Source organism: Micropterus dolomieu, linkage group LG13, assembly GCF_021292245.1.
Source record: "Micropterus dolomieu isolate WLL.071019.BEF.003 ecotype Adirondacks linkage group LG13, ASM2129224v1, whole genome shotgun sequence".
NCBI classification, from domain to species: domain Eukaryota; kingdom Metazoa; phylum Chordata; class Actinopteri; order Centrarchiformes; family Centrarchidae; genus Micropterus; species Micropterus dolomieu.
This window is the reverse complement of record NC_060162.1, coordinates 7,242,880-7,264,802: the sequence shown is the minus strand read 5'-3', so window position 1 is coordinate 7,264,802 and position 21,923 is coordinate 7,242,880. Positions and strand designations below refer to the sequence as shown.

Below are 21,923 nucleotides of genomic sequence, written 5' to 3'. Positions count from 1 at the left end.
CATTATTTACTGTCTCATGTAAACCAAACAAGATAGCTTCGCCAACACTAACACTCAAGCAGAAATGAGAGCGCAGAGTGGCACTGAACTAACCTCAAATTTCTGAACTTCAGACTGGAGCTTCTCGATGTTTAGGCCTATTTCTGTTAGCCTGGGGTCTACGCTTGACGGGTCTCCCATCTGAGGGTTCTTTATGTAGACATCTTTCATCTTAGTTAGAGCGTCCCTGTGAGAGCAAATGAAACAAAGTCAATATAATTCTTTGAGTCTTTGTTGCACATTAACACAAATATCGCTCGTCATATCCAGGAGGGAAAAGCTCTTTAATTTATAGCTTACCTCTGGTCCATTTCTTTTTGAATGTCCTTATTCAGTTCATCTAGCTTCCCCTGCAGCTTCTTCCTCCTCTGCTCTGGTGGCAGGTGGCTGAAGTCCTCTGGTCCAGAGCCCTGAGAGAACAAAAGGGAGGAAGAGAGGCAGAAAATGAGAAAGAGGTGGAGAGAAACCATGAGTCGAGGAAATACAAAAATTATTGGTTGTGCTGCTGTTTTAACAGGGGTCTTTTCTACTTCGGTGCAGTATCTCCCTTTGCTGTAAACCCCGTGAACCAAGACTCAGGGATAAATGGATAACATCTCCATAAATGGAGCCTCCTGTTATGTTCTACTATATAATTCACCTGAAGGAGATACTGCAGCCGCTCTCTAACACACGCTCACAGAGAGTTGGATTGGATTTTTGTCTCTGTATAGACTTGAGGCCTTTCACCTATTCAGTCGCCACGCCTAATCGATCTGCTCTCTGTGAGAGCATCGAAAATGTAATAAAGTATTTGCTACATCCTATTATTGTTCTTATAGTGTTTCAGGTTGAGCTGGCTAATGGGTCTCAAGATGTTCTCTAACAACTGTGTGTTCTTAAAGGAGGCTGTGTGAGGGAGAGGTTTTTTGGCAGGCCAGTAGTCATATTTCCTGTTGAGAAGGTTTCCAGTCTGTAACACTGAACTGATGAGTCACACTTTTCTCTCTGCCTACTGCTCTACATGGAGACCCAAAGAGTTAAATATGAACAAGTAAAGTTAAATATATATATATGAAACCTCAACTCATTATTATGAAATTAGTTTTCTTACTTTTGTCGGAGTTTGTGTTATGTCATTATAGATTTCTTTAAATCTCAAAAGTCTGTTTTTGTTTCATAAACACAAAAACACAGACACAATGACCTCTCCTTTTACTTACGATGCTACACATGCTACCTACCTAGTCAGCTAAGTGGTTTGGTTTGTGGTGAGCTTGTTTTTGATACTCAACATGTTTTTCAGAGAAAGTCACGCAACTGTGTGCAGAGCAAAAACTTTTTCTTTGTGGTCTAACTGCAGATTCTGCATTCATATACAGATATCTGTTTATAGGTGGTAAGGCTGCTGAGGCGGGTGACTGACTGACCAAAGTGTTGCTTTGACCCCAATGCTAATGTGGGCATGCTGACATGTCCACAATAAACATGAAAAATGAACTCCAATAAAATCATATTACTATAAAGATAATAATGATTAATATACATTACATGATAATAAGTTGAGTTATAATAATTGATCACATTATAACTTCTTACATTAAGACCTTATGAAGTATTTCTTTCATAAAGTCTTATTTATTTGTTCAATATAGAACTTTTTGGGGCTCCATATAATCTGTCATTGAGTTTTTTAAGTGAACAAAATAAAGAGAAAGAAAATTGTATCATAGCACTGTTGCTTCAGTCCTGTCAATTAAGAAAACACGTGCATACACTGAATAGATCAAGGCCTGATTGGATCTCATTGAGATGGGGCACAGCGGCACCACAGGATGTATCTGCTGGAGCTACAGACTCACTGCACATGAGCGGGGTCGAACACAGCGGACAGGTTACCATGGCAACCTTACCCCTTCTCCCTGTGTCAGCACGCAACACTTACCAGGCATGCAACATAAGAAAGATTTGTCAATCATCATGCAGAGACATGCGCCTTTCTGAGTGATAAGCTACAGTACAGAGGTCATGTATTAGTCTTTACGTTCTCTATGTACCCCGAGACAAATGAAAACACTATTATCAAACTAAAACTATGGGCAAACATTAGGTCATTTATTGTTTGTAGTATGATACGATGGAAAATAATTTATAAATTGAGGGTTCTGTATGGAATCAGGTATACATTTACCAAAAAACTACTACGGAACATTGAAATTACAATAATCATGAAAATCGTAATATTCATTACAATGTCAGCTTAATTTGACATTTTGGGAAATGCACTTATTCACTTTCTTGCAGAGAGAACTCACATGTCTGCACGTTAATCTTGAAGTCAGTGGGCGGTTTGCTTGGCTTCGCATAAAGATTGGAAACGGGGAAACAGCTAGTCTGACTCTGTCCAAAGGTGAACCGGAAGCAGTGGCTTCCTGTTCAAAACTTTGCTCACTTGTAAGCGGTAAATTGAGATTTCAGACACTTATTAATCGTCATCTTTCACCCAATTATAACATTTTTAAACTGCGACGCAGTGCCTTGGACACTGTTGGAATTATTTTATAACATACACATTTTTATGTAGGGCTCTATATAGAGATTACATTTCACAGTCAGAATCTGGACACTTCCTAAAATGGTGCAAGGTAACAAGATATAACGTATATAATGTAAATTTTTGTACCTCTGGAGTGTGCCAGGCTAGCTGTTCCCAGTTTTAATGCTAAGCTAAGCCAAACATCAGCTGGCTGTAGCTTCATGTTTAGTGCACAGATATGAGAGTTGTGTCAACCTTCTTATTTAAGTCTAAGCAAGAAAGTGAATAAGTTATATCCCAAAACTTTAAACTTTTCCTTTAATCCTCAAAGTGACTCTTTTGATGAGGAAAATATAACTGAATAGCTGTTGTGCTGTGGAGGCCTGCCATCATACAGTTCTCTTATGTTAGCGTTACAAAGAGCATTCTATAAACATGATGAAATTGGCATGCAGTGTAAGGACATGAGTGAGACACTACTACATAAGTTCAGATTAGTATTTGTTACAAGTACATACGATCTGTCGAGACAAGAAGGACTACTGGACATATTAAGAGACGGACAGATAAAACACAGAGTAAATCTGATCACCTCAATGAGATTCCGGACGTGGGAATTGAGTGTTATCTGCACCACAGAGACCACAGACACAGTTTGGGAGAGACATGACGAGAACACAACCACATAAAAACAAAACAAACAAACAACAAAATAACACACAAATGAAACAACGACACAAATCTGGGGTCCATCGTTGTGTCACAGCAAAATTTAATTATTAACTTCAAAAATAAAAAAGAACAACAGCAAAAAAAAAAAAAAATAACGGCGTACAGAACGTTATTAACAATGTGTTACTGGGAGGACGTGACATGCGTGCTATGGTCATGCCGCTATGGTTGTGCAGTTAAACGGTCATGCTTACCAGCTTGAGAGAAAGCTTCATGGGGAGAGAGGAGAGAGAAATGGCGAGGAGCAGGAGGGAGAAAGAGACAACAGACAAAAGTCAACATCAGCAGAATATTGCGGCCATTTGTTTCATTTTCCTTTAAATAAAAATTGTTTATTTAACGCTTTGCCAAACTTCACCATTTAAGGAAAAGAGGGTATAGAGCTTAATTCCTGAAGGATTTGGATTTACATTGCAGCTGTGTTATTAAAAAAAGGCTCTTTCAGCACACTCTTTTCTAACGTGGTGAAGTTTAACATTTCTAATATGATGGATTTATGAAAAAATTAGAAATAAATTGGCAAAAAAGGCCAACCGAATGCACAAGCATGGAGAATGAGTAAAAATTAAGGGAAGACAGGTGAAAATAAATGAAAAGAAAGAAGTATGGGGTAGTGACTGCGACAGGGACGGATGTACCCTTTACTTCTTGATCCCTCTCAGCTGCCGTTACAATGACACACACGAGACAGCAGAGGGCGCCAAAAGCATGTATCACATTAGCAGATCCATACGTTGACATGAAGGCAGATACTGAATATACAAGCTGGAGAACTATTGAAACTGGCTTGTTGAAAAAAAATCTACCCCTATCCAGGTATATATATATATATATATACACATATACATATATATACATACATACACATATATATACAGTACCTCAAATGAAAGTGGCTGAATGAAGGTACAAAACAAATAAAAGTAATCATGGCCTATAAGGCGAGGATAGTAAAAAAACAAGTAAAAAGAACAAAAGACATGGTTGTAAAAGTGTTTTTAACAGCTCATTTACACCATTTGCTGAGTGATTTTTGAGAGGAACATTGCTAGGTTATGAATATAAAGAACAGAGTAGAAAGCAGTTAACAACCTTTGGCTGGCAGAGCTGGAGCAGATGACTTGTAATCCTGTTAGAGGCTCACAGGCTGGTGCACTGAGGAGCTCTACTCACTTTAGTCCACTAATCAAGTCATCCACCTGGAATGGCCTGTTACGGTCCTCGCTATGACACTGTATTATTCTTACATTTCCAGTGAGCGAAGCTTCAATTACAGAGCACTAAAAAAATGATTTAATTTACACTTCTACACACAGGGTGTTTTCTGTCGAAGTATACGTAATAAAAGTGCTTTATAAACTCTAGGTTAGGATCTAGTTTGGGCCTTGTTTATGTTTCTAGTGGTTCAGATATGGTTATATTCAAATGTACTGGTATTTGAGAAATTATGAGGTCTTGGCTCCTGGGTCTGTAGTTAAGTTTGGACATAAATCTAAGTAAGAAAGTTCTTCTAAAGAAGTAAATCTAAAAGTAAAACTAAAAATACTACTTAAGAGTAAAAGCTATTTATCACATTTCTTACAATTTAAAAATGGTTTGCTGGTTAATAGAAGATCTTAGATGACTGCAGTACAGAGACAGAGGTGCGCTACACCTTCTGTCACATGTCTTTTGTGGAATAAAATACAACTAATTAAAAGGTTGCAGAGTACATACTTGTCCCTGATTGGCTAGTCCTGCTCAGCGCATGCATGTGATAAATTATGTGAGCTGCACTTTACTGTAAGTAGCATGATAAAAATGTTTTATTCTCCACTTTCAGCGAATAATTCTTCACTCCTAAATTGTCTTTCTTTAGTGCGATGATTAGTGTGACAAATACAGGCCCTGGTCCACAGAGCTACCTGGACTCTTTCCAACCACCAAGACAGACATAGATATACAGGTATAGTATGATCCTTACAGACAGATAACATTGTTGCAGTATGGCACACCAGCACAAAGAAAGCCCTGGAGGGGTGAATTCTGGGTAATGTAGGCTGAACCCAGATCCAAAGTGTGACCAACACCTCACCTAATGTAACATCGACCTGACAGTGAGGTTTAAATAGCGAGGAGGGGTGATTGCTGAGATGAATAGCATCCTCACACCCATAATCCCCCACAGCCTCAGGTGCTTGTGACACTTTGTGAATTGACCCCTAATAGATGCTCAGTGGGGAAGCCCTGGAACAGCTGCAGGACAACGGCGAGCAACAAGAAACCTCAAGCTGATACATGTGATGTGGGATGAAGTCATCATCTTCTCCGATCATTCGCCCCGCTCCTACACGTGTCAGAGCCATGTGATCAATACCGAGCCAGGCACAGACACTAGCCTCCTTTGTGAGGACATTTCGCCTCGTTAATTGTGACGGAACAATCTCCTTGTGGAGACCGAATGTGTCACACAAAAAAATTATTAGTAATGAGGCTACTGTATGTGTTGGACGTGGCTTTTAGTAATCACACACGGCCGCACACACTCAATATTCAGTCACACTGTTTTCCAACTGCGTCCTTGCTCACACTCACAGAAACACACACACACACACACACACACACCGCTGGTACTCACTGACCCTCATCACACACACTTACAACATATTGCCTTGCTTCGAAAGCATATGTCTGCCGGCCCAGAGTCCTCTTCATAAGCTCTTTGTGACAAACGAGCGAGCGCGGGGATTGCTGCTGTGGTGGTTGTCAGAGAGAATACAGCTTTGTCAGTGAGAACTCAGAAAACAGCACTGACGTCTCAAAGCTCTTACTGTATATATATACTGTAATTCTGTATACGGCCTTAAGTTGACTCCCAAAACACATATGCTTTATCTTTTTTCCTCCTGCACAAAAACACACACGCGCGCACGTACAAAGTTAACTGTGGATGGATTTAGACAGCTAATACGCACCACACAAAGGCTCTCCTGCAGGGGTAGACATCCCTCCACGGTGCAGAGAGCACGACACCCCACCTCCACTGGCACAACTACTCTAATCCCTAATGTGATACCGTGTTCCCTTTGCAGGAGGTGGGGGAAGAATAAAATTGTATTTTCTAAGTAGGTTTTTATATGTTGCTTTTGGTTTGTTACATCTTTAAACAGGGTTTCTGCAGGACTCACCACCTTAAGTTTACAGCATATATATCTATAAATATATATATATATATGTGTGTATATGTGGCAACTCCTAATGATAAATTATTCACATTAATATGATCTGGATGTGGCTAAATTCCTATAAACATCCATTATGAGACTATGAGCTTCTAAGCTATTGTGGCCAGCAGCTAGGAAGCCGTGGTCTAGTCGTTTTGACTGAAACTCAACAAAAAAGGATTAAACAGCCTCCTACGAATACAATCCAATGTCGCACCAATCACACCTTCAAATTGTGTCCCAACACATCTCCTGACAGCCCACAATCTGATCCAAAAACCTTTTCTAACATTACTTCCTACAGCAAGCAAGAGAAAATAGTCTTTAGACTCTGGAGATTTAAAAAAAAATTGGGAGGAAACTGAATTAAAAGCTTTATGAGACTTTTTCGAGACCTGCAGATACCCCAGTAAAGACAAGCCTTCCTTCTTAAAATGAGCATAAATACTGTAGTACTGGTGACAAAGTGTTGCTAGTTATCTTGGTTCGACTAAACAGATGCAGGCAGGTTTGTGAAAGAGCTGAGGAACTACCAGCAGCTGTTCAGAGGCATTAGCCCAAACAGTCTGTGTCAGTAAGGCAGTAGGGCTGGTGTCCCTAAAAGACTTGTTCTTCTTCTATTGGATTACCCATGCACCTTCTGTTACCTTTAATATCTTATATCCATCCATCCATCCATCCATCGTCAACCGCTTATCCTGCGTACAGGGTCGCGGGGTTAATATATTATATAATAAATTAAATTAAATTACTGTAAAAGTGTACTTTAAATCAAACAACATCTATATATGTGAAAAACATAAACTGGTTACCACCACAAGACATGAAAATGTGTACAAAATAAATGTATTCATGAGATATGGAAAGAAGTACAGATACATTTAAAAAAGTTTGTAGTTCTCTAAAGGGCTTTATACTCTGATCTGATACAGTTTCTAACCTCTCATAGACTCAAAGATGTCATTCAACCATTTTAGTGTGCTACAAAATGTTACAGTAAGGTCAAACTTCAATCTTTTGAATCTGTGTACATTTGAAAACAATGCATCTGACTGAACTCTGTACATTTTTATATCGCTCTTCTTGAGAGCTGTTCCAGCACTTCCGCTTTCAGAAACGTGCACTTCCTGCTATATCTGTCCGGCGCTAGAAAAAATACACACTTCCTTTTTTTCTGCCAACATTCAATCATTTCCTCTCCTGCATGCTCTGCACTGTTGCAACTATATTGTTTGCCTTTTCAGATGTCATTTTAACACCAATTCATACAAATGTTTTCACTTTGACTAACTACTGCCCTTTCAAAACATGAACGTAAACAAAAAATGTATTTGTGAGGTCCGGAAGGAACCAGTCAGCTACCGCCCATTCCTGAGGTCAGGGAGAGCTGGGGAGGTCCATTACGGGAAGGCGTGATATGACCTGCCCTGGCCCAGCGATTCCATAACAACGCACACTGAACTTTACAGCGGTAACTGGTGATGACACCCACCAGGACCCTGGGCTGGTGCTGATAAGGCTTCTAAAATTACTCTACTGGCCTTTCCGCTCCACATAGAGTGACTCAGTCAGCCTAGCTGCCATATCCAAAACCCATTACTTTGTTCATATTGCTAGGTTTAACTTTCTTCTTTGTGTTCTTTTCCTCATATCACATGCAATAAAACCAAACAAGAACAATTCGCTCCCAGAGTGGACTGCAGAGAAGTGTGCAGGGAGCTGCTGCAGTCTCCATGCTACTGCCAAGACTGCTCAGGCGTCTTGCTGATTTCTGTCAAAGGGGGAAGGTGGGTGAGAGGGATCTGTCGTTGTGAGCACAGAGTTAACATGAAGAATGAAGGGACAGGATGGAGAGACTGCTGGTGAGTCAGAAAAGTACCATGGATTCATAGTTAAGCGCTACATAAGCATGCTAGAGAAGCAAAAAAGAGTGAGCAGCACTGTATGAGTGAAGGTAAGAGGCCTGTATATTATCCTGCTGGTATTTTAGTCTTGTAATCATAGTACCAATTTTGAAGACAGTTTTTTTTTTATAGAAAATGTGATATGGATTGCTGTAATGGGCCAATGAGAGCGCTTCTTTCTAATTGCCTACATATACTGTAGATGCGTTCATTTCCTGGTAACAGAGGTAAAGCTCAGTCACCTGCTTTAAGTATAGCATGTAGGTATTATGACCTACAAAACAGATGTAAAGCATGGACACAAATATTCTACCTTTGTCTTACTTCACCCATACAGTGTAGCAGGTACACAGCTCAGATACAGGTGTGGAGACACACACACACACACACACACACACATGTCATATTGTTGCAGGACACACACACTTACCCCTCGCCTCAGGCTCCGGAGGCAGTGCATTTTGGGTTTGGAGGTCATGAAGTCGTTGAGGCGGTGGGAGAGGGGCTCCTTTTGCTGCTTGGGAGACTGGGGGTCGTTGGGAACAGCAGAGGGTGAGGGTGGGGATGAGGCTGGGGGGGCAGGTGGGGGCTGGTGGGGGGACGTTAACAGGGACATAAGCTACCAGTAAGAGAGGGAGCCGTGACGGAGAGGAGGAAAGACATGGAATAAGAAGAAGAAGAAGGGGGCAAGAATCCAACGAAAAAAGACAAGGAAGGAGGGAACACAAAATGAAATAAATAAGCCTCCTACAAATATTAAAAAATAAACACTTAACAGAAAACCCAAACGGAACATAAAAGACAACTGAAGGAATGTCAAACCTGCTGTATAAGTTGTTATGTTGTGGAAAAAATGTCAAACATATAAAACATAAAAAAACAGTTAAAAAGAAGAAAACAATAAGAGTGAGTAGGAAGCGTAAAATGTGTTAAAGCAAGCGGCTGCACCAAAGCAAACAGCAAAGAGCTTCAGTCAAAGCACATGCAGGCTTCCATTTTGGAAATCCTTTTTTCTTTTTTCTCTTTCCTGTCCTCACCACATGCCAGCTAGAACAAGAAATTCACCACATCCCCGCGGATATCGGGAGCTGAATTTCAGGTCATCATCAGAGGAATCTAATTGCTTATCGCTGTCCTAAAACATCTGACTGCATAATTCATCAACCAGTAGTTGAAGAGTTAGAGAATGAAGCAGTGATGACGCAGTTCTACGGCACCACACAAAGCGCATGCAAGTGATTCAGAAACCCACAAGTCACTAAAAACCCTACTTCTTCAAGGCCTTAATGGTGCTTTTCTACTCAATTATCAATATAATGTTTTATTGTGGTATGTGTATCTGTTACGCTTGCATGCAAGGTGTGTGCAAGTGTGCATGTACTATAGAAATAGCTCTCTATACGGCTGTCTGTGCTCCCAAACACTTCCTATAGAAAATGAATGCCGAGTGCATCGAGCACGGACAAAAGAATCACACTGCTTTGAGTAAGTATGCATTGCTTTTTGGGAGTTTGCAAACAGTGGACACACCACAGTCTGTACATATATCGTCATTTCACTGGGGTTTCTCATCTTGCATTGCACACACTTGCTCCCAGCATTTCTCTCCCACACACACACACACACCCTGTTACTCACTCATGCTCTTGTCTAATTCAATACCAACAGTGCCACCAGTCCATAAGACGGTCAGAGATCAGTTTTGCTGTTCAGACACAGGAAACTGTAGGAGGCTACTCAAGGTTGATAACCAGTCAATGGAAAAAAAAACGTGAAGGGAGACTGTTATTTCAGATCAAGTTAATATCTGCCAGTTGAGTCCATCCACAGGGTGAAGGTTGAAATGCATTAGTGTGTGTTACAGAAGGGGGGCTCCTCGGTGAAGGTGATTGCCAGGGAGGGGGGAAAAGGGTGGCGAATAATAACAACAAAAATGGCAGTAGTAACATGAACTAGCAACAAATTTCTTGAGCTTAACAGAAAGCCAACAGATCTACACAAAAAAAAAAAAAAATTAAATACATAACCAGCGCTAGAAATGTAACAGATACTACAAATGTGACATTGAACACATATATTTGTGTAGCCAGTGTATTACAAGACAGAACCAACATTACATAATACAACCTAAAACATCCCTCCAGCCCTCCGCCCCACCCCAACAAAAATCTCCCGAAAGTGCAATGTGACCTCCGTGTGAGGGAAATCGTGTAAAATGAAATGCACTAAAACCAGCGGGCCTTTGCTGTACGTTTGACTCTAAATGAGGCTCTCTGTTATGTGTGCATTCATGCGTTACCTTGTTCTTGTTCTTAATGAAAGGCCACAGTTTGCCCTTGCTCTTGCCAGCGGGCTTCTCCTTGGCCTCTCTAGAGTTGGACAGGCTGGTTTCAGACACCGTCCTCTTCATGGCCTGGCCGTAATCCTCAAACTCCACATCTCCAGGGGGCTCGAACCCGGACTTATAGGACTCCACCACCTGCTTCGAGTCCTAGAGGGGAAGAGAGGTTGCAGCAATCAGTGACAGCCATAGACTGTACAAAAGAAGTGGACGTAGTCATCGTGACTTCACCCGTTGGTTTGTGGACTGTCATTTTGAAGCCTCGAGTTTGGCTAATAGGGCCGCCGCCATGTTGATTTTTTGCAACCAGGAAGTGCCCGGAAGTGACCATATTTGGACGAGACGGAGGAGCTAACGGCCATGTGTGGAGCTAGCTTGCTTGCTTGCTTAGCTAGGTGCATCTGTAATTCACCTTAACAGTCATTTTAACAGGGCTGACAACTTTTGTTTAGTGAACACCATTCTTAAAACTAAAGGTACTCACCAGAGAAAGTGAACAGCCAACTCCTAATAAGCTTTTTAATCGGCATTGGTTAAATTTACATAGTGCCCTCTAAATTGGACCATAGAATAATAGAATAGAATAGATATACTTTATTAATCCCGCAAGGGGAAACTCAATGTTTTCACTCTGTTGTTAATCGTTAGTATTTTACACACAGGTCTCTAATACACTCACATGCACATGCACAAACACGACCTATAGGGACAACACATGGAGAGAGTCAGAGTGAGGGGGTTGCCACTTGGTACGGCACGGGGGTTCAGGGGCTTGCTCAAGGCCACCTTCGGCAGTGCTCAAGAGGTGAACTGGCACCTCTCCAGCTACCAGTCCAGCTAATTTACTAACATCATGTTGTATTGAAGAAGACCTGAAACTAGTGATCGAGACCATAAACTCATTACGAAAGTGTTTACTGAGGTAATAAATCAGCTGAGAAGTAGGGTCATTTTACCATTATTATTAATGCATTTTGCAACCAGAAGAGTCGCGCCCTGCTGGCCGTGCGATGATGGATTGGATTCAGGTCTCAGACCGGAAGCTTCCCGCTTGGTGACAGCGCTGTCCTTGATACATTTTGCCCACTTTTTAATTTAAATATCAGCTGAAGGATCACAAAATGCAAAGCAATGACTAAAAAAGAGGGGGGCTGTCTGTTTGTTTAGACTGTCTAGCTAATCAACAGGTCTTGAGATAAGTTGCAACACAATAGTGGCCTGGTGACTCTCTTGTTTATTCGTTAGTAGTTTTTGTCTGATAACAATTTGTGAGTGCGTTACGAAAGGAAAGGGAGAAAGACTGTGGTTATTCAGTTTGTGGGCCACAGAAGAAAGAGGAAAAGACCTAAATCTGTCAGGCAGGAGTTACGACAAAATCACTGAGGTCAGGGACATAGCCAGGCTCACCAGACACAGGAAGGAGCACATTAATCAAGTGCAGTGTGCATCGGCCTAACTAAACTGATAAGGGCAGAGGGTCTGTTTTGAGCTAGGATCGGGGGTCAAAGATCTGCTGTACATATGAGAGAAGGCTATGAGAGGAAGCGAGACAGAGAGAGGGAAGGAGCATGTGACATGTTATTCCCTGTCACTGTTTACAGCAGCAGACACTCAAAGGCCGGAGTCATCTGCCTGGAGCTGGGCCATGCACACACAACTGGACACAGACACACACATACTATGCAATCCCTGGGGTCAGTCTTGTTTTTTGTCATACGGCAAGCGGCCAACACGTGACATCTCAATATATCACACGGCCCATCTTCTCTTTAAGGTGAATGCTGCCTTCCATTTCAATATCCAAATCATAAATAATAATAAGCCACAGGACAGAACTTCAGCCAACAACTGCATATTAGCTTTGTGGAAGTGCATAAACCGAAAACAGAAAGGCTCTCAGGAGCGCTATTCAACAGAAGGATTAGACTACGGGAAACACACTGATTCAACTTCCTCCTTTTTCCATAATGGGTACAGGTGTTAATGTTCCTATCCAGACACGTTTTAAAGTATGTAAGAATACTGTGCAATGACTATGATTTTCCAGCATAAAAAGGAAAAAACAAACTCTGAAATGCTCTGAACCTCTGACTCTGAAAGACCAGTGCGCATCAAGATGGCTAGCGTTGGAGAAATTCAGCTTTAGCCTACACATGACTCAGATGAGCAGTCCCAATCGGTGATCAGAATGGTAAGCGTAGTTAGCATCTTTTAATTAGCGTTAGTGGTTGTGAAACATTCAATAACACCTGCTGCGATGACGCATTGTTATTACGTAGTAGACAGTGGAAGGAAGCTCCAAAGTCCACAGGGGGTTTACATCCAAAAACTGCACACTATAACGTGCTTGCTGTCAAAACTTTCCCTACACTAGTGCACTCTCTGTACTGACAAGTCCGCTCTACGCTGAGAGCTTCAGGGTTTCTTTGCTGGTGGCATTTGCTAGACAGCAACTGGCTTACGAATTTTAGTTTTTTTTAAAGTGCCAAATTTAGCTTGCCCAGGGTAAGTCTGAATCTCAGATTTTAGTGAAGTGTACAGACATCTTCCCCCTTCAGTTGAGGGATGTGAAAACACCTATCTAGTGGCAAACTAGTACAAATGAAAGTATAAATATAAGTCAGTAAAGTCAAGGTCTGACATTTTATGGGACAACATTTTGAGTGGAGGGGATCTTTTAATGAAATAGTTTAACATTTTAGGGAAATAACATAGCCTCATATTAGCTCACTGATTAGCATTAAAGGGGAAATTATTCATGTGTTCATATGAAGCTTATTTGTCATAAATTTTTGAGGGGAATTATGGCATGTATTTTTAGGAGTCTTTCATGCATGAAATAAAACGTGTGCTTGTATCCCATTGGCTTTCTTACTATGAAGGGGAGGTCAACTCATAGATTGACTCATTTTGTTCAGCAACACTGTCCTCCCACAGCACGTTGTTCTTCACAGGTGGCTGTTTTTATTTTCATTTCCTTATGTCTGTTATGACTGACACCCTGGCTGAGAGAGCAATATGACCCATATGGTGCTGTGTGTGTGTGTGTGTGCGCACATATATCTTATTCTGTATACTCACAGTCTTGGGCTCGATGGATTCAGCGGCAGTTGTCATGCCGTCTAAACATTTCCCCACGATGGGCAGCACTTGGCGGTCCACGTCTGCAAACGTCTTCATGCACACTCCTAGCCTCTCAATTCTTCTCTCCTCCATGTCTTGAAGTTTCTGCATAAAAATACAGGCATGTTCATACATGAATACAAGATTTACTACAATGTGTTAATAAATAACAATAAGAGTTGAGTGGGCAGGGCTTGTGTTGAAAATGATACACTGTGAGACTGGAATCAAACTGTCTGAAAGAGCTGTTTGATATTGAGCATCATAATCTGACAAACCATGTGGGAAATCTCCTATGTATTTTACTTGTTTTATGTCTGACCCTACTTTTAAAAAACATCTCTAGAGAAGTGAAAGATCCTAAATATATATGGAAAGCTTCATTTTTGTATTTCAAACACACAACACTGTGATTCCAAGCTCACAATATGTCATAATTTAACACACCAAATAGTTTTGTACAAAATAACGGCACCCTTGATAATGATGGCTTGTTACCCTCACTGTTTTCCGCATGTTGAATTTATTAATAGCAGTCGACTCAGAGGTGAGTGGGGGTTGGTGGTCTGCAAACAGCATTGAGTTCACAAGCTAACTAATGAATGCACATGAATGCACAATTCTGGCAGACTTTTCAGTCTGTTGGCACTTTTAGCTGCATTTGCACACAGCGTTTTGAAAGACAGAAATGATGAACACAAACTACAAAAAATATATTTCTGGGTGGGACCTAAATACATTTGATGTATGGGAAACACTGGTTACCCAAAACAACTTGCTAAGTGCAATTATCTGCAACAAAACTAGATGAAATAGGCCACATGTTGAGGTGCTGTTGGATTTACCTGGAATATGTTGGGAATAACTTGAAAGTAATGTTCATTCTGCTCCTGGTTGAACTTCTGCAGGTAGGAGGAGTATTCGCTCTTACTGTCGGCAGCCATCTGGTGCCTCATCTGAGCTTGCTGTCGTGCCTGAAGAAGAAAAACAAACCATGGACATCAGACACTCCCTTTCCTCACTAAATCTCAGCGTCCACTGATTAACACAGACATATGGGTTACACACAGCCACACTCACACACACACAGCCAGAGCATAACAACCTATATGAGTTGACACATTTGTGCATTCGAGTGTACATGCATACACATGTACACACAAACACGGAGCTCATTGACACGCGGTCACAGGTGCAAACCCAACTTGAGCAGCAACAACAACCATTGGCATTACACTGTACTGTACGTAGGCCAGAACAAACATATAAAAAGAGACATAACAGCCCGAACTGGCTGTAAAATAGAGGGATTTGTATTTTGATTGCATGCCCTGTCTGGCATATCTCTACTGTTGATAATGTTGATTATTTTAAGCTAGTTCAGTCTCAGGGAGGGATAGCAGGCAGTCAGAAACGCAGCAGGAGCAGCCTATTACAGATCCAAGGCAAGCAGATGGAGATGAGATTATCTCAGCTAGACAGCATGTGGGGTGTGTGTAGGTGCATTGTATGTGTGTGTGTTTGTGTAGCCAAGTTCTCATATCTGTTTCCTCTTTCCATTGGATTTGAGGCCTGTCCATATGTAAATAGTGGTTTCATTTGGTCATCTATAACAAAGGGTCACCTTATGAACCCATTTGGTCAAGTGAATGCAGATGCACATAAACAACTGCAGCCATGTAACTGGGCGGGGCAGTAGAGGGAACTTAACCCTGAGCTGTTGCAGTCCTGAGGGAAACATTTAAAGGACTGCATCCAGTTTTCACCCACACACTGGAGCTGAGGCAAGAGTTCTCTCACACACACACGGGTAAGTAATAGATGACAACAAAAGGAGGACATCAGAGCAGAGACACTCGTCAGACACAAAGGCACATTATTTCCAGCACAGGAGGAATGACATTTAATACTTTGTGGAAAATGATAGTCAGTCTACAAAAAAAAAAGGAATGTGAAATCCAGGAGAAAAGCTAAAAAGCACATGTGAAAGTCCAGCTGTTTAAAATCTACGTGCGTGCCTGTGAGCATGCATGTATGGATATGTGCTATGCTGTTGTAGGTGCATGCAGAGTGCACTGAATGTGTTGGGAAATGACGAGGATGCCAAGTCACTGCAACGGTAACTTAGCAGATAATGAAACCTCGTAACGTAAGCTGCCGTGCCTGCAGCCACATCACATCCTGTTGTCATATTCTGGAAATTACCTAGTTTTACAGTTATTCACACTTCTGTACATATGCATGTCTATCTATCTATCTATGAAATACATTTCTTATGGAGGACTGGGAATAAAATGAGAATGAGGAACAAAAAGAAAATCAAAATGAAAGTTGGTATAAAAGCTGTCGCCATACGCACTATATTCAGCATTTCCCTCATTTCATTATTCTTACATCACACATATAAACCTCAGAGGGAGAAAATATTCAGCAAAAGACGTCGAGACAAGCCACTGCACGGGGGGAGCAGTTCACAGTCAGACAGGACAGGGTGTGTGTTAACAGTGACCCAACTGAGGCTGTGTGTGTCAGACTCGGCAGGCGAGTATGCGTGTGTTTATCGAGACACAAGTCGAGACAGTGTGTGTTCCCACAGATATCACAGGCTCTCTGGCCGCTGGACCTACCTTGTGGGAACTTCGCTTCAAGGCATGGAATAAAATAGATATATACAAACACACACAAACAACAAAAAAAGGATTGTTAGCTGTTTCCAGCTAAACAAGATGTTGCCATAGATGCACTTCCTGGACCACCAGGCATGTCATCAAGCAAAAGGGGAAGTTGGTATCACAGTAAAAAACAATCACCATGGAAATATTGATACTGTAAACCGCTGTCCTATGCAGTTAGTAAAGGCAGAACACCAGTGGAGGGGAGGGCACTGTGGTATTTTTCTAATGCTTTATGACTGAGGATCTCCGAAACAGGGAAATCTATGAGTGTGTGTGAGGGCTGGGGGTGCCCCAAAGAACTGTAAGTGGCTTTGTGGATATCTCGGCTGTGAATCCAAACCCCAAATTGAGGGATTTTTTTGCCAGAAGAGGAGAGGGAACAGTTAGAGGTTTGCTCCAGCTGCAGAGAAAACCACAGCACCTCAGCTCAACAAACAGCAGCTTCTTCGCATTACATGGAGACATCACAGACAAAAGCCTGGAACTTGACAATATATATGTCAAATATTGGGGGATTCTTTTTTTATTGCTACTGACAAGTAACTTAAATGAGAAACTTAATTACTTCATTAGCAGCTTCAAATCCTGCAAAATACTATTGTACAGAGAGAAAAATCCACACACAACTATGACTACAAACATGCTTAAACTCTCTGTTTCTTCACCTCTTTTCTTCTTCTATCATGCATCTGTTCTGTCCAATCCAGAACCCCAATGCTTTAACTATTACTACAACCCAAACACAAACTAGGCTGAGGTTGTGACATGTCATTCCTTCCAGTGATAAATACTCAGAGGCCCTCTAAATCATGAAGGAAATATGCTTCTGCAAAGATCACGAGCCACATGATCTGTTCTATTCAATGGCTTAGTTTTATGACCAAATCTGTAAAAACAAACTGAGCCCTTTTCTTATACTCCATTTGCAGAATTGCTGTTGATAGAATTGATAGCAAAGGTACAATACTGGAAACACACACCAATAAAGGGTCTATTAGAAAAACATAAGCAAAAGAAGAATTCTAAAATATGTGTGGGATCCAATCATTTTCTACAGTGACTGATATGAGGGAATTCAGTATTTTCTATTAAAGGTTCTCCTGAACAATGGAAAGAAAAGAGAAATGAGGTTGGTCAACAAATAACAAATACAGAGAGGAAAAAGATAATTAGTATTGGTAAACAGGGAGTGATACTGAGAAGCATACATATTCATGTGTTATATTATATATATGGTACTGTTGGCCACAGCATCTTATTGTATGGTCTGCTTGAGAGACATGCACAAGTTTCAAAGGTGTGTTACGGTAAGTTACTGTTTCTACATGAAAGCACCATAAAGAGACAATTCTCATATACTCTACATTAGTGCTTGTCGTTTTCTAATGCACAATAAAGGCTTCAAGATTGATTTCCTACTTTCACTGCAGCCATTAGCTTTTAGCTTTTACACTGTAGCTTGAAAATCAACTTGCAGGGACTACCCTGAGATAATGTATATAATCACTCATGGTAAGGGTCATTTTGTCACCTTTACTTTACTTGTTCTAGGATAAATCAAAGGCTTATCTGAGAGTGAGATATCGAAAGGCTCACACTCACCACCTCAGTCTTCTTCTTATAAATGTGGCCAATAACGTCACCACCTTCGTTATAGAGATTTAGAAAGCATGGACTCGAGCAAAGGAGCTTATATTGGGCAAGCAATGTAAGTCTCCTAAAGATTTCCAAATGAACTTCAGTTTGACATAAATCCTTTCAATAGTTTATTTCTAAATCTGTTTTTTCCCAATCTTTACAACAAAAGTGGTGAGTGAAAAGTCATCATGACCAGTAGTCAGAATGGTCACAATGGTGAGAATAAGACCCTGGATGACATTTTTCCCCCTTTAATAGATTAAAAAAAGACAAAAATATTGACATTGTATAAAGTCATAAAGTTGTAAGAATAATGTGGTAGAATAATTTAGTAGACACATTTAGTACTTTCTTGCTTGATAGTAAGTGGCTGCTCTATATCAAATATTCAATCACCCTTAAAGCACCAACAGGGACTAAACAAAGCTGAATTTTAGTGGCATGATTGGGAACTAAAAGTCAATACAAAATGGTCAGCAGGATGTAAAATCACAGTTTGAAGAATCCAGCTTATTAAAGAGCTGTTTACATTATCAACTGTTTACATTTACACAAACAGTGATCCTAACTAAATGAGAGCAAAAAAAAAACAGTACTGAATTCATGCTTCAATAAATGAAATAACTGTATTCAGACACAACATCGCTCTTGTTTCAAGACTACTTTCTTGAGCTGCTGTGCTGTTAGCCTAAGCCTATTGTAGCTCTTTGGCTGTATGTCCAGAATGCTGAAAGGCTCTTTATTCCAGCCTATATTTGCATAATAATCGGGTCTGAACTGTGTCAACTCTGAGGCTGAGCTCTGCTCCAACAGCTGATGGAGCAGTAGGAGCACGCGCTGCTGACCCATGATGCCTTGCAGCCGTGGGAGCTGTGTGGGTTAAAGGCTGAGGTTTTAGAGGGCTCTTTTAATTGGTTATGGCAACAGGAAATTACATCAGCTACAGCCCCCAGGGGGCTCTGGTCTACAAGTCCTGAGAATTGGATGATTGCTGCATGTGTTGATTTATTGAAGAGGACATATAATCACAGAAAGACCAAAATACACATTTAGATTTTTCACAGGAAGACGAAAAAGCAAAGACTACTTAGATGTATAATCCACAACTCACATAAACACACACACGCACCACCATAGACACATAGTCCTCTCTGTTGCTAAGGCCCATACAGCACAGCAGAATGTTTGGTGGCTGCTCTACAGTGATAATGAGGACTTGGTGCTGTTATCAGCTTTGTGTAGCAGCAGATCACTGTGCTGCTGAGACAATGCCAGCTTTTACACACAGTCCCTGGCATCAAACACACGGTCACTCAATCTTTGCTGTCTTTCCGGCTCAGCGGAATGAGGATTTGGGGCTGGGGTGCATGGGGGGGTGGGTGCAAAAGAAAATGTTGAGAGAAAAGGGGAGGGTGCATGGTGGGAGGGTGAGGAAGGCCAGGCAATTGTGTTGGCATGGAGGGTATAGCACAAGCTTGCCTGATGGGTGGCTGCTGCACAGGAGTGAGATGACACATACCTTTTCCACGTCAGCCTTAGTCACGTTAATGTCAGCGTCCATCTTCTCAAAGTACTGCTGTGCTCTGTCTGCCTCTTTACAGTCCCTCTCAAACCTTCTTTTACACTGAAGAAAATAGAGGAAACAAACCAAATTTAATCACAGACATTACATCAGTAATGTCCTGCCACAAGCTATAGCAGGAAACACTATATAACTTGACCTTTAAATAAGCATAGTAATAAAAGTCATAACATTTACATATACGTCATATACATTTCAACCACAGCGCTGTCTGTGACAGAGGTCAGTTCATGTCATTGACACAGCAACAGGGTCTGTCAAATTCTGCAGCCTGCGGATTAAACAAATGTTCATAGTGGTCATTTGTGTTCAGAAAAAACAACCATTCATCCAACCCTCTTTCGACCCCTCTAACGGAACAATTAGTGTTTGTTGGGCCAGCATGCACTCTGAACTATGCCTATCTGCCTCACACAATGGGATCATTGAATGCACAGAGAAGTTTGAGGGGGACAAGGCAGTTATGCATCCCTCTCACTCTTCAATCTTTCTCTCCAGGGGCCAGGCAGAGATAAGGAGTGGTATTCTGTGTAAACTCACTTTTGGCTCCTTCACAAATAAAACAGACACTCCTGGATCTGCTCTTATCTAGGTTTATGTTCTCTGGTCTTCTGTCGACGACTGAAAGTATGTGAGGATGTGAAACTTCCATATAGTATTTTCTTTCTGATTTTTAACATTATCTGCCTGCTACTCAAGGAGAGGATAACATAAGTCACACAAAAGCATCAGTAAGCTTTAAACTTACATTATTGATCTATTATAATTCCATCCTGATGTGAGAAGCTGTTCAGTATATTCATGCCATACTTATAACCATGCTCTATCTCCATTTCAAGCAAAAAGAAACGGCACATTGTTTCAGGTTTCTGGTGGAAAACAGGTCCCTCGGGCTCTGTGCATGACCCTCTGCTGATGTGCTCCCTCATTTTTTTAATGATGATATATTTAATAGTCACACTTTAGTATCATGTGGCATTGATGTTGATCGCAACACACTATCTCTGCCGTTTTATATAGGTTTTTATCTCTAAGTTTCCAATGTTAGACCTTTATGTATTTGAGGTACAATTTAATGAATACCTAGCTCAAATGTAATTAATGTAATGTCTTGTGTATGGAGTTCTCCTTGAAAACATAGAACATGACATAGATAAATACTACATTTTATGTCATGACTAAGGTTAGGTTCCGAAAGCCAGTTTCATTTTGGAAAAATAGCAAATTATCCGCATTTGTTCGCACTGACTAACAAGTCTGGATAATCACTTTGTAATACAGCTCTATAACCCCAAATGGACTGTGTGTTTTTGCAGTTCAAAAGGCCCAAAAGAGTGGCGATGTAGTGAACAGATTGTGTCACATGCAATCAAAATTTTATGAATCTCATATCGGTATTTTCACTTTATCTATTTAACAGCTATGCATTGAAATCTACAGTATTTGAAAAAACGTAGCTCATGTTTTCTCTACTAGTTGTGAACATTAATTAGGCTGCAACTATATTACAGATCTAAATAGAAACTTTGAGTTTTAGTTATTTCTAACTTTAGCTAAATGCAATTGATGAAAGCTTAACCTAATTAGATTTGATCAAGGACTCAAATGCATTCAGATTTGATTCATTATATCAAACCCAAACTGTAGTTACAGCTTTATATTACTTCTAAATACTTTGTGACTACATACTAATGAAAGTAATGTAATAAACTAATATATTTTAGTATTTCATAAACTTGGAGTAACAGCCCTCTGTCTGATGTACCTTAATTTCTGGTAAGATAATTATACTAGAAAGGAAGTTGCAGAGGAGCTTGAGTGATTGAGTGAACCACAGAATAAGCCATATATATATATATGATATAATTATTTATGACATGAGGTTATTAGATTCTAGTTTTGTCTCTCTTGATTTTAGGTCACTCTATCAACTGTGACCAATGGCAACTGCTACTAGTGTACCAAAGAAAAACTCCCGCACACTGTCTAACTTTTATCCATAATTTTTTTATTTTTTTGTCTGATGAAGGTCTAGTCCTGAAACTTTGTGTCAATATATACATATTTTGCAAGTTAGACAGTGTGTGGGAGTTTTTCTTTGCTACCTTTGACTCTCCTGTCCCCCTCCGATGCACCTGTCTCTCGTTATAGAGGTGCGAAGTTATTTACTG

The 21,923-nt window shown here is 40.7% G+C and overlaps 1 protein-coding gene across 17 annotated transcripts in view; it reads right to left on the bottom strand.

Moving 5' to 3' along the window:
* Positions 1 to 21,923, bottom strand: part of LOC123981395 (formin-binding protein 1) — a 57,938-nt gene that overhangs the window by 6,946 nt on the left and 29,069 nt on the right. For 3 of the 17 annotated variants that reach the window (XM_046066168.1, XM_046066169.1, XM_046066170.1), the window contains exons 6-14: positions 19,690 to 19,794; positions 14,703 to 14,831; positions 13,816 to 13,962; positions 10,693 to 10,884; positions 8,824 to 9,012; positions 3,481 to 3,495; positions 3,147 to 3,182; positions 340 to 449; positions 94 to 226 (exon numbers count right to left, since the gene is read on the bottom strand). In XM_046066168.1, the coding sequence (XP_045922124.1) occupies positions 94 to 226; positions 340 to 449; positions 3,147 to 3,182; positions 3,481 to 3,495; positions 8,824 to 9,012; positions 10,693 to 10,884; positions 13,816 to 13,962; positions 14,703 to 14,831; positions 19,690 to 19,794 (1,056 nt within the window). The remainder of the gene's footprint in view (positions 1 to 93; positions 227 to 339; positions 450 to 3,146; positions 3,183 to 3,480; positions 3,496 to 8,823; positions 9,013 to 10,692; positions 10,885 to 13,815; positions 13,963 to 14,702; positions 14,832 to 19,689; positions 19,795 to 21,923) is intronic. The other 14 variants (XM_046066172.1, XM_046066173.1, XM_046066174.1 and 11 more) reach the window with 9 other exon arrangements.